Genomic DNA, 12,243 nt, shown 5'->3' with positions numbered 1-12,243 from the left:
CGTCGCAGACCTCGAGTTTTGCACACACAGCGTCGTCTTCAACGGCCTCTGCGCCGTGTGCGGCGAGGAGGAAACCCTCTTCTCCGCCGCTCCGCACGCCGCCTCGCGACAGCCCGTCGCATACAGCGCCGCCCTGTCCGTCACGCGCACAGAGGCACAGTCCGTGTCGTCGCGCGCCGCGCGACGCCTGTTCGAGGCACATCAGCTCTCACTCGTCCTCGACTTGGACCACACCCTCGTTCACACCACCGACGACCCGCGCGCCGCCGCCCTGCTCGCCCATTCCCCCCCCGACGCCGACTTGTCTTCCGTCACTTCGTTCGCGCTCCCGTCGTCGAGAGGCGGCTTCCGCTATCCGCACGTCATGCACCTCAAGGTCAGGCCGAACTTGAACCATTTTTTAGAGACCCTGCGCGTCAAGTTTAACTTGCACATTTATACAATGGGCAGCCGCTTGTACGCCGATCGCGTCGCAAAGCTCATTGACCCCGACAATCGCTTTTTTGGCGGCCGCATTACAAGCCGCGAGGATTTTCCGGAGGGCAACTGCAACCAGAAAAATATCCAGCGCCTCTTTCCGTGCGACGACTCCATGGCCCTCATAGTTGACGACAGGGAGGATGTGTGGCTCTCCGATTCCACCCAACCTTATATGCCCAACTTGCTTCGTGCACAGCCCTACCATTTCTGGGTTGGCATGCATGAGGCATACGATCGCGTCGCCCCACCAGAGCACCACAACCCAACTGCACACCAACTTGCGGACAAGCCCAGCGGGGGAAGTACGGACAATACTCAACAACCCCCTGCTGTTCAAGGCACACTAACCACTAACTCTGACAACACCACCACCATTGGTAACGGCAACGACATTTCCAATCACCGACACGCCAACCTTGATAGCCCTGCCAACGACTCTCCATTCCAACCAACTGGCCTCAAGGTCCAGCAACCGGAGGAAGCGGATGCTAGACACGCTGAGGGCGGCATGGAATCACCCAATTATTCGAATGACGTTGCAAAGAACAGCCCCACTGCGCCTGAAGATACGGCCATCACCGTGCTATCACCGCCGCAACTTGAATTAAGGCCCTCACAAACCGTTGGCCCTTCCGAAGGGACTGTCGGAGCTGCAACGAGCGAGCCTGAAAAGCAACTCTCCGCAACAAATATACATGAAACTGATAGAACAAATGCTCACGACCACGAGACAAAAGAAAGTGAGCAGGAGAATGGCGATACGTCGGCCCGTAGCATTAAACCTGATGGGCACTCAGGCGAAGCGACGAATGTGGAGAAATTCCGTAGCATTGCCAAAGGTTGGTGGGAAACTGACTCATCTCCAAAGTCAAGATCCCACCTCCTGCGACTGGCACAGGTCCTCGAAGACTGCCATAAAGAATTTTTCGATAGATGCAAATCGCGAAAGGCCCACAACGGAGTTGAGGCACAGTCAGCGGGCCAGCAGTTTCAATCACCGGCAGACGTAAAAGACATTCTCTCTGAATTTCGCAAGAAAGTGCTAGCGGGTTGTGTTCTCACCTTCAGTGGATTGAAACCGAGGAAAGATGCCCCCGAAACAGTTCCGGAATGGAATCTTGCTCTTCGCCTGGGGGCCTCTTGCTCTTCGGAATTCGTCCACGGGAGAACAACGCACGTTATCACTTCTCTAAAACGAGTGCCGGACACGCAAAAGTGCATGGACGCAATGCATTCCGGAACTGCATATGTAGTCACAACGGACTGGGTCGAGGACTGTGCACTCAATTTTGAACGACAGAACGAGCTTGCCTATTGCGAAAGCGCACAGCAGATGTTTGACGATGGAGAAAAGTTCCGCGATTATGTGGAAACACGGCGCGAGAAGGCTGCGCAGGCTTTGAGAAAGCGGGGAAGAGAAGAATTAGATGAGATTTATGGAAACGAGGTTGTCGGAACTATTCCGTGGAAGAAATCTCGGGTATCGGAAGAGATGGATGTCATGGATGATACTGGATTGGAGGGAACAAACGGCACCGCCGCAGTTCGCATCCTATCGCATGATGAAATCGGAGAAGTTATGGAAGATCTTTTTGTGGAGTAAGGCAAAAGTATCCGTGCACTTGGGAACAGGATTCTCGTTTAGAGAGTGGGCAGTTGAGGATCAGGGCCGATATATACGAATTGGGGCCTTTTTCGACGCACGCACTATGGTACAGCTACTGCCTCCCTAACTGCTAGCTCCAGTCTCGGAAATACAGGCTTTGGCTTCCCCAACACTATTCCGGCAGGCAGCTTGCCCCATCTCATTTCCTTCTCCCAATCAAGACCCGAGGCGTAGTCTGCCGCAAATCCCAACGCCTCATATATCTTCATGGACACCTCCGGCACGACAGGGCTTAAACCAGCTGCAACAATTCGAGATCCTTCCAAAACGCTGACTATACACCTTTCCGCCTCCCTCACCTCGACCATGTCATCTGACTTAAACTTTTTCCAAGGCGCCACACGATCAATGTACATGTTGGCTATATTCGAAATCCGCATGACTTCGTTACATGCCGACATAAAGTCGAGGTCTGCGTAAGAAGTAAACGCGTTTTCCGTCGCACTCGCGGACACTCGGCGAAGCTGCATTTCCTCCGCATATGCCTCATCGCGTCCTAGGTCCGCGGCAGAGATTGGCAAAACACCGCCACAATTTTTCTTCAATAGATTCAAGGACCTGTTCAACAGGTTTCCGAGGGAGTTTGCCAAGTCCGCGTTCACAATTTCGACGAAACGCTGCTCGGAAAAGTCGCCATCCCTCCCAAAATCGACAGCTTTCAAAAAGTAGTACCGCACCGCATCGGCACCGTAGGTATTCACCAAAGCAACTGGATCCAGTGTGTTTCCCAGGCTTTTTCCCATCTTCATGCCATCTTTGGTAAGAAAACCGTGACCGATAACCCTCTTCGGGAGCGGCACGCCTGCTGACATGAGCATGGCGGGCCAGTACACGGCATGAAAGCGGAGTATGTCCTTTCCTATAATGTGGACATCTGCTGGCCACCCTTTCGCAAGTGCCGTGTCCAAATCAGGTGTATCCGCGTCTTCCAGCAAAGCGCTTACGTATCCAAGTAAGGCATCAAACCAGACATAGATGGTCTGAGATTCATCCCGAGGAACCGGAATTCCCCACGGGTTGTTGGCTCGACTAACGCTAAAGTCGCGGAGACCGCTCTTGACCCACCCAAGAACTTCGTTTCTTCGCTCTTGTGGTAGGACAAAGTCGGGGTTATCCTCTAGAAAAGCCTCGAGCTTTTGTTGATACTTGGAGAGTGCGAAAAAGTAGTTCTCCTCCTTCCTATCGGAGCACGGCTTGAGATGCGACGGGCAGACGAGACCCTCCAAGAGATCCTTCTCGTCCTTGTACTCTTCGCACCCTGTGCAGTACAACCCCTCGTAAACGCTTTTGTATATATCGCCGTTGTCCCACACGCGCTCCATGAACTGCTTGACAACAGCGGCATGTCTCGGGCTCGTGGTGCGCACAAAACTGTCGTGCTGAATGGACAATTGCTGCCACAGGTTGTCAAACTCCGTCGCAACGTCATCACAAAACTGCTGGATTTGCGCGACTTGACAGGTGCCGCCGCACGACTTGGCCGCCGCCGCGGCGACCTTTTCGCCGTGCTCATCGCACCCGGTCACGAAGAAAGGCTCCGCTCCGGCCATGCGATAGAACCTCGACAGGGCATCGGCGGCGATCGTGGGATAGGCGGAGCCCATGTGCGGCGAGGCATTGACATAGTACAACGGGGTGGTGATGACACGGCGGCTTCCGCGGAGCGAGGATGGATCGGCGGTGGCCCGAACCGTGGCCCGCGCTCGGCGGGATACGCGGACGTTAAATGGGGCAGGGTGCGACGACAAGCAGCGGGTGGAAAGTCTCTGGTATCGCAGAATGCCTCTCGACACGACGGTGGGCACAAAACCAAGGTCCATGAAGCAAGGTACGGTCAGGGGTTGCTGCGAGTCGGGAGTCGTGAGAATTGGGGATTCGGGTGACGTCTCACATGCGGGGGAGCGTGTTTGATAAGGCTTGCCGTCTTGCTCCCTATTAACAAAGACTCTTTGTCAAAGAGTGAGGGAGTGAAGGAATCGCAGAGCTCGCAATCTCATCCAAATCCAGTCAGCACCTCTGACGCACAGATGAGAGGACGTGGCCATGTGTAGACTGCACGTTCGATATGTAAGTTCGACTTCTGTAAGGCCCGTTTCTGTAAGAAAGTAGACTGTACACGTGTACAAAACAAGCTCCCTTCTGTAAGGCCCGTTTCTGTAAGGAAGTACTGTAGACTGTACACGTGTACAGAACAAGCTCTATTTCACACCTAACCTCCTTATCACATACAATCCAGTCTCCAGGTTTTGCACGTTGAAGTACATATAAATGATGTTGGAGTTGGTCCGAGGCGACGTGGGTGCCTTCCGGTGAGCATACTGCATCGGCTGCGCTGGCGGTATTGTCGCTGGCGGTATTGTCGATCAACGGAGGCGAGAGCTGAGACCAAGGACTTTGCTAGTGCCGTGAAACCGTTCCTGCAGAGCAAGCTGCGAGTTTGTAATGACGATTCGAATGCGTATACAGTGCATTGGAGCTTCTACGAATCCCCTAAACCCCCTGCATGACAGCCCACTCGCTTGCATCCAGTGTCTCTCCAAGGCCCCTCACCGTTGACTTCGGCGTTCTCTTCTTCTTACAGATATCACACCATAAAGGTGATCTTGACTTCGCGGTTGATTGAGCTAGAGCTTCGTTGATGATATCGTCAAGAACTGCAGAAGGGATAGTATCAGGGACGGGTGCGAGCCGCGTGAGATGTTCCGCAGCCGCACACCTTATCGACGTCCCGGGCACGGACAGCGCGGCCGTGGCGTCTGTCCGCATGAAAGACGAGCCAAAGTGGACGGCCAAAGTGGACGCCTGCAGTACCTTTGTAAGGCATGGCCGTCCCTGCCGTGAGGCTGGAGACGCTGCTCGTGCTCGATGAACTGGATCATTATGTTCATCGCCCGCGCGTGCATGGGTCATGTTCATCATCCGCGAGTGCATGTACACGTATGCGTTTCCACGTATACAAGTGTACTCAAACGACTGCGGCTACATAGACACAGTTTGATCTGCGCCGGCCGCATCCCTCGAGCTGGCTCATTTTTTTTTTTGATAGTCGCATGCCGAGAGCATTTTACTCCTATATAAGTTCGGCGAAGAGGCGGAGAAGGAAGATGACGAGCGCTAGCAGTATTCAAGTGCGTCGGGCAGCGTCGAACGTGAGCATGCGGACTCTTTTCGCCTCCTGAGCAAGTCCTGGGACTTGCTCAGGAGGCGAAAAGACTAATTTGCCCGTCCAGGTGGTCCCACCCGTCCAAGTGGGACCACCTGGACGGGCAAATTTACTGTACACGTGGCCAAATAAATTTGACACTGGACAACAGACTGAGGGCCAGTCCTAACAGGCGCTTTTCTTTTCTTTTGTTTTCCTTCAACCAGTTGCGGTCACGCTATTGGCCGGATCATTTCATTAAATTAATCGCACGCCACAACGAATGCTACACAGAACCACTGTAATGCTTGTTAATTCTGCGAACTGGTCGAAATCCATTGGCTAAAGGCAGTACCAATCCACACCCAGTCCATATGCACACTACTAAAATTCCATGGACTCGATGCGGTGCAGTGGCACTTGCAGTACAATGAAAGGGTGGAATTAAATCCAAATACGAGCACATGCAGATCAAAACATTAGTTCTCTCAACATTACAAACCAGACACAGTACCTTCTCCCGCCATTTTATGTGCACAACTCGGCCCTCCCCCGCCTCGACGCCCACGTGAAATTTGCGACAGTCGTTTGCTAGCATTTTACACTCTGTTTAGGAAACGGAGCACCACCGGACGGCAGAAGGGTATCCAGAGTTCAGCACCCAGAGTTCAGCTTTTTGAAATCAAATGCCTCCTTGGCATCGATCATGAAATGGAGAGAAGCCGGGGAGGCTGCTCTCTAGTTCATGATCGATGATGAAGTGGCTTCGCCGAAATCCCTTTCCTGTGAACCACCCCGCCCTCGCTCCCTCCCCCCCGCCACCAACCCCCCTTCCCCCCCAAATATGACCACGTCCCCTCCTCCCCGCCACCCCCCTTCCCCTCAATATCCCCACGTCCCCTCCCCGCCACCCCCCCTTCCCCCCCAAAATCCCCACGTCCCCTCCTCCCCGCCACCCCTACCTCGCGCCCGACCACCACGCCCCACCACCATCTTCCTCACCTCCTCAGTACCGTGACCAACACACATCCTCCGACATGCTATTGTCCCCGCCACCGCGTCATCCTCCTAACATCGACACCGACACAGTCTCTCCCCGCACCCTCCATCCCTTCCATATCTTTCGTTTCATATCTCAATCCAGCCCAGTTTTGGTCATGCACATCGAGGGACCTCATTATAGCAACACGTCGTCCAGCTTTGCTTTTGTCGAGCTACAGGGAGTCAGACTGGGCCATGTGCATGCGCGAGGAGGCGTTGCTGTACCTTCCATGCTGCATGGATCTGCAGACCGTCCAGACTCTGTTCCATTTCCGAGGAGTGGAACTATGGGATGGCATTACAGTAAAAACTACAGCAATGTGCTTCCGATTTTAGTGAAGAACTCAATAAAAACGGGGCGAGGGAAAGGAAAAACGAGAAAAAAGTCCTTTGTTAGGACTGGCCCTGAATCATACAACATACATTGCCTCCCCAGTCAGGGCCTCACCCTTCGTACCCTTCTTCTCCGGTCGACCTCCTACACATAGCGAAAAGTCGCCACCTCCCTGACCCCCCCCCCCCCCTTACACCCCGAAATGGCTGAAAACCTCACGCCGGAACAGCAAAAGGAGCTTGTCGGCCGCTACCAGGGCCTGCGCCAGGAGGGCGACGCCCTCTACACTAAGCTGGGCCAGGTCGACGGCGACCGCAACGAGCACGAGTATGCATCTCCTTCTGCTTCCGTCCAATTCACATGTGCTCCCGACCGCTGTCTGACGCGTCCACCATTTCCACTCCTGTAGACTGGTTCTCAAGCAGCTCAGCGGCCTCGACGGCAACAGGAGATGCTGGCAGCAGATCGGGCCCGTCCTCGCCGAGAAGAAGGTCGCTGATGTGCTCCCCGTGCTCACCATGAATCGCGATCGCGTATGTTCATCTTCCTATTTGCACCGCCTTCGCTTCATGCCTTCTGCTCGTTTCTGACTAATTCTTTCTTGTGCCATCGCCCATGCCCAGTTCACAGATACAGTCAAACAACTCTCCGAGACAATAAAAGAAAAGGACAAGGAAATCACAGAGATGCAAACCAAATACGGGATTCGCGAGGTCCAGAAGTGAGACGTGTTGTCTCCTCTTTAGAAACACCTTCGAATTTTCGCATTCTGCCCATCGCAACAACGGGATTGCGTTTTCATATTTGGGGCACTTCGCTTGCTGCGTAGAGTTGTTCATACCTCTACTTCTTCATCGACGATCAGCAAAATTCGCTGTCGATCGATATCATCACTTTCTGGAAGGCGTCGTGTTTGTATACGAGTTGCGACACCTGCTACTTTGCAGAGCGCCACTGTACTCGTCTTTGATGAATTTCCGGATCCTGCCTGTCCTATTGAGCTAGTAAACGTTCAACATCAAAACTCACCATACATTTCAAGTCTCACCAAAGGGTATATCCAGAGACTATAGATATTGCAAAGATTCTCAGTCCGCTCTCTTCTGCCGCTAGACCAGTTCTATTGAGAAAACATCAGAAAACTGTTTTGCAAGTGGGATGCTGCAACTTGAGACAAGCAAAGATCAACCCGAGGATAGGCGCCGAACAGCACACTAGGTACATCATCCTGATTGTGCAATCTCTTCTTCGCACTCCGTTACTCGGCGACGTCTATGGCCGAATCCGTCTCTTCCTCCCCGTTCTCCTCGTTTCTTGTTACCATCCGTATCTGTCACCGCCGCAGTACTTTCTCTTTTTGATGTGAAGAAGCATGGAGAGGACTGACATGGCCCCAGCTCGACGCTTCAGCTATCATCAGGAAACACTCGAAGGTTCAGGCCCGTCCAGGCATCACGAGCCTTCCCCCGGGCTTGCCTTCCATTTCAGATGTACGTAGCGTTGCTATGACGAGTATTGACTGGATGACGTAAGAAAAAGTTAAAACTTTAGATTGGCAGCTTCCAAGTCTGTCACGTTTCCCTCAAACTTGATGCCTCTTTACATTCACGCCGGCTCTTTTCCATCCTGTCAGCAACAAAATATTGATTTGCTACAGCCCCACTCGCCTCTAGTTTGCAGACAAACACCTCGTCGCTGGCCATCTCCCGGCCTCCTGAAGAAAGGAAATACAAAGGCGAAGGGAAACGCACGACCTAGCTCGGGGTTCTGGAAAGTGCACCGGAAGCGTTCATGCGAGAGGAGCGACACACGCAAATTGTGGCTCGTTTCAAGGCTTGTAGGCATTCCCCCTGACGTGCGGTTCATCGGTATCCCAGCCCGTGTGAGCCGGAGGTGCAGACCTGAGTAGTATAGACTGCTGGCAAGAACTGTGAGGTGAAAGTTAAATTGAACATTTAAACATCTATCTTGGAACACTATTTCCTTGACGTGCTTGTTTTCGGCAATAACATCTTGCAGAACACTGGGATAGCAGCTTTGAACACGCCGAAAGATTAAGAATGTAATGAAGATTGAGTGACTAGTTCCATTTTTAAACTGGCGTTTTTGGTTTCGAAGTTATTTCACATGCGGTTTTAAGGTGGTGTAAAAAAGCTTCTTTTCCAGACTTATCTAAAATCGACCAGGCAGAACATCATGCAATTCTCATTGAGTTCTTTCTGTCCCCAAGTCGGACGTCAAGTATGGTAGCGGGGGTATATTTTTCTTCTTGTCGAGGAAGCGGAAGTCAAGAATAAAATAGGTCGAATAGTGTTCTCATATGAGGACAAAGTTCCAATAGACTCTAGATGAAGGAAAAGGACAAGACACTCTGTGTGTCGGAAGAAAGGCTGCACCACGTGTAGGAGTAACAAAGGAGCGAGAAAAAAAAATGTGGGTAACATATTTGGTGCGGCGGGTGCGCACCCATCATGTGATGTCCAAATGTTGGACTTGTTGATGCACGAGGGTATTCAACAGTGCCCTTTGCCTCTATCAATCTGAGCGCAAGATGAAGGAATTTTCGGGGATATCCGTCAAAAGGGTACAAGCAGGTATCTACAACTGCCGTAGTAGTGTCGGTCATGTGAGAACGTGGCGATGCTGCAATCCCCGACGGCGAAGCTTCAATCCAAGTCTTAAGCGCAGGACCTCACGCTTACCGCGTGCTTGCCGCTGTGCGGCCCGCACGTCCCGAAGAACGCGACAGGCACGGCTGCAGGGGGCTAATAAATTTAAGCGATACTGCATGAAGGCATCTCATTGCCAGCCGGTCCGTGTGCTCGACTTCTGTGTTCAGATGCCGTTCATGGTAAGAACTTCATACGTACGCTACAGTATGTATGAATCCGGCACCGTTTACAATATCATACCTGTTGATCGCAGTCATTTTTCTTCGTTCTGCATGTTAAAACAATCGTTATTGTTTTGTCTTGTCGTGCGAACGCCCACATGCATTGCTATGTATGGAACGTTTGCGCAAGCGGACTCTCACGCAGTTGTTTTAAAAACAAATGCATGAGAGCCCGTGAGAGTCGGTTGCGCAAGTAAACAACTTCTTCACATGGAAGTTTAAAAAGGCTGTTGCCGTCGCCAACTCGGCGATTCTCACAAATTGAAGGAGGAAGTTTTGATGTGCACACTGCGACTGCTTTGCTCACACACGAAGTTGATCTGGGCAGATTTTTGATATACCGCACTACATCGCAACCTGCACGATGCCGAATCGTAAAGTATTCCTTTTGTAACACCGCAGCTGATATGCCAAATATAGAAGTGCCGTTAGCTGTGAAGGCGCGTTGGACGTAGTGAGGGCGTTCTTGTTTGCCGTCGTGGACAAGTGATGGAAGGTACAGTACTCATACATACACGCATGGCGTGTACAGTATAGTCCTCCCCATACACGTGTACAATGCCGCTCTGTATTACAATCTCCAGATTATGGCTCCGTGGTTTGGATTGTACGGTAATTGCAGATTCATACAAACTCACGAGAAACTGCCGCGTGCGTTCTTCTTTTCGGTGGTTTCCTTTTCTACGTTCACCCTACCCACCCTCATTAGAAAGGATCCCTAACATCGACGCCGTCGCTTCAATGTGTCAATCGTCTGCTTCTTAACTCGGCTCCTCTCCCTTCTCCATGTTGTCCTCGCCGGCCTGGCTCACCATCGCGCTAAACACCCTAGCCTCTGACCAGGACGTCGACCCTACCCTTCTTCTCGGCGACGGCATCCGTGCCCTCCCGCAGCCGCATGTGCTCCACCATCTCAACCGCTGGGCGCGCCACGTCTGGCGCCCCGCCGTCACGCCCCATGCCCTCTCCGCGCTTACCCTCCAGCCAACGGCCGACACGCTCACCGACTTGGGCTCAGGCGCAGTCTCCCTCCTCGCGGGGCTGGTCGAGGCCATCAGAAGGTGTGGCGCTGGCAAATGGGTCGACGTCCTAGGCGTTATGTTCCTCGCAAACGATCCCTGGGTTGTTGAAGTTGGTCGCGTGGGGGACGGCAAGGACATTGACAGAGCCGCCGCCGCTATGCGTCTCTTGTACGAGCGAAAGGCCGGCTTGTTAGCCGAGGTCGCTAGCCAGAGCTCTAGGGACGTTGGTTGCTACCTGGGCAACGAAATTGATATGGATGGCAGCACTCATGGAGAGTCGTTTGCCGAGTTGCGTTGCAGAGTCGCTGCCTTGCAGTTGCAGTTGGATGACGTGACGGCTGTCGTCCGGCGGAATGAGAAGAACTCGAAAGACTTGCTCTCCTCATTCCATTTCTGGTCCATGCTGCTTCTCGACGAGTTACGCAGCTACAAGTCGCAGGTGTCCGGTAGAAGCACGGGCAACTCGGGGATGGGTACTGAGGGCAGTGAAGGAAGGGAAGCGGATGGTATGTTTGACTCTATTGCAAGGCAACTGGGACATGCCGTATCCGCCGATAGCGGTGAGAGGTCGGATAGGGCTCCGGCAAAGAAGACCTCGGAGGGTGGAGTAACAAAAGTGGTTAAGACGGGAGTTGGTTCGCCGCGCGCTGATGCGCCTCGCGCGAAACGCATATTTAGGGATGGTAAGTGGATTGTTCTTTGACAGTGGTATCGAGGGGATGCACGATATCGGGCAAGAACTTGTACACAAATGAGGGGGGGAAGTGTGCAACTGTGGTTCCATCCAGAACCAAGTTCGACGCTCGGCCAACGCGCCACCAAAACAAAAATCACCGTCCTGCGTGGCCCGCATTTACGTGCGAAAGGGCAGTGGCAATGGGGGGGGGCGGGGGGGCGGGGGGGCGGGGAGGAACTAGGGGTTGGTCATGTGTGCACATGTCAATTTGTGTACAGTATAGTTTGATACATAGTTAGCAATAAGGTTTGTTGTACTGTAGCATATTGTGCCAGAGCGTCGACGGCATTGCCCTGTTTAAGTTTGGGTCAAAACTCTGCTCCCATGATGTTAAAATGAAGCACATATGTAACAGGGCCAGGCGTTGCCCTGCTTGGTTCTTAGTTTGCCGCGTAAAAAGTGGTGGTGGTGGATCGTGACTGGATTTGCAGTATGTGAGTGGCGAGGTCGGACGATCAGATAGGGAGCTTCGGGCGGTCGATAATCTCGCCCATGGAATTGGAGCGCACGGACATGAGCGGGGTACTCGTAGAGGCGGTTCTCGCAAGCGGCATCTGGCTAATAGTCTTCGTCGGGCGTTGCGGGGCGGTATTCCTACTTTCCAGCAACGCCTCCAGACTGAGGGTCTTCTCCTTGGCAGTAGCATTTGGGGCGAGGTCTGTGGCGTGGGTGGTGATTTCCGTGGGGCCAGGAGGGCGCATCATAGCGGCGAGGCCAATGCCGTCGGCCGCGCACACGCGGGCGTAGATGTGGTTGACGTGCTCGGTAGCATCGACGCGCGATTGCTCAATATGCGGGGGCCAGGCGTCACGCACACGGGCCTGGAACATCTGCTCGTAAATGTGCCTCTGGACGAGGGCGGGGTCGGGGATGGAGCTCTGCAGGACGGAGTGCGAGTCCTGCGGGTCGAGGTTGGCGGCGGGGGCGCG

At 53.2% G+C, this 12,243-nt stretch overlaps 6 protein-coding genes; 4 read left to right on the top strand and 2 right to left on the bottom strand.

Moving 5' to 3' along the window:
* The first annotated feature begins 364 nt into the window (after window positions 1–364).
* On the top strand, window positions 365–2,083 carry CHC_T00007021001 (hypothetical protein). The gene has a single exon (XM_005710395.1). It carries the CDS (start codon window positions 365–367, stop codon window positions 2,081–2,083), a length of 1,719 nt encoding a protein of 572 aa, XP_005710452.1.
* Window positions 2,084–2,085: 2 nt separating this feature from the next.
* On the bottom strand, window positions 2,086–3,468 carry CHC_T00007020001 (hypothetical protein). XM_005710394.1 is given in 2 exon segments: window positions 2,086–2,187; window positions 2,188–3,468. The coding sequence occupies 1 exon segment, from the start codon at window positions 3,466–3,468 to the stop codon at window positions 2,188–2,190; it is 1,281 nt and encodes a 426-aa protein (XP_005710451.1). The 3' UTR covers window positions 2,086–2,187.
* Window positions 3,469–3,489: 21 nt separating this feature from the next.
* CHC_T00007019001 (hypothetical protein) lies at window positions 3,490–4,430 on the top strand. XM_005710393.1 is given in 2 exon segments: window positions 3,490–4,029; window positions 4,030–4,430. 1 exon segment carries the CDS (start codon window positions 3,490–3,492, stop codon window positions 4,027–4,029), a length of 540 nt encoding a protein of 179 aa, XP_005710450.1. The 3' UTR covers window positions 4,030–4,430.
* Window positions 4,431–6,445: 2,015 nt separating this feature from the next.
* CHC_T00007018001 (hypothetical protein) lies at window positions 6,446–6,817 on the top strand. Its single transcript, XM_005710392.1, has one exon. The coding sequence runs from the start codon at window positions 6,446–6,448 to the stop codon at window positions 6,815–6,817; it is 372 nt and encodes a 123-aa protein (XP_005710449.1).
* Window positions 6,818–6,865: 48 nt separating this feature from the next.
* On the top strand, window positions 6,866–7,691 carry CHC_T00007017001 (hypothetical protein). XM_005710391.1 is given in 4 exon segments: window positions 6,866–6,990; window positions 7,073–7,196; window positions 7,287–7,388; window positions 7,389–7,691. 3 exon segments carry the CDS (start codon window positions 6,866–6,868, stop codon window positions 7,386–7,388), a joined length of 351 nt encoding a protein of 116 aa, XP_005710448.1. The 3' UTR covers window positions 7,389–7,691.
* Window positions 7,692–11,498: 3,807 nt separating this feature from the next.
* On the bottom strand, window positions 11,499–11,960 carry CHC_T00007016001 (hypothetical protein). XM_005710390.1 is given in 2 exon segments: window positions 11,499–11,549; window positions 11,550–11,960. The coding sequence occupies 1 exon segment, from the start codon at window positions 11,958–11,960 to the stop codon at window positions 11,550–11,552; it is 411 nt and encodes a 136-aa protein (XP_005710447.1). The 3' UTR covers window positions 11,499–11,549.
* Between the last annotated feature and the right edge of the window lie 283 nt (window positions 11,961–12,243).

The sequence above is a fragment of the Chondrus crispus genome, genomic scaffold (assembly GCF_000350225.1).
Source record: "Chondrus crispus Stackhouse genomic scaffold, scaffold_59, whole genome shotgun sequence".
Classification (NCBI taxonomy): Eukaryota; Rhodophyta; class Florideophyceae; order Gigartinales; family Gigartinaceae; genus Chondrus; species Chondrus crispus.
This window is presented reverse-complemented; position numbering and strand designations above follow the sequence as displayed.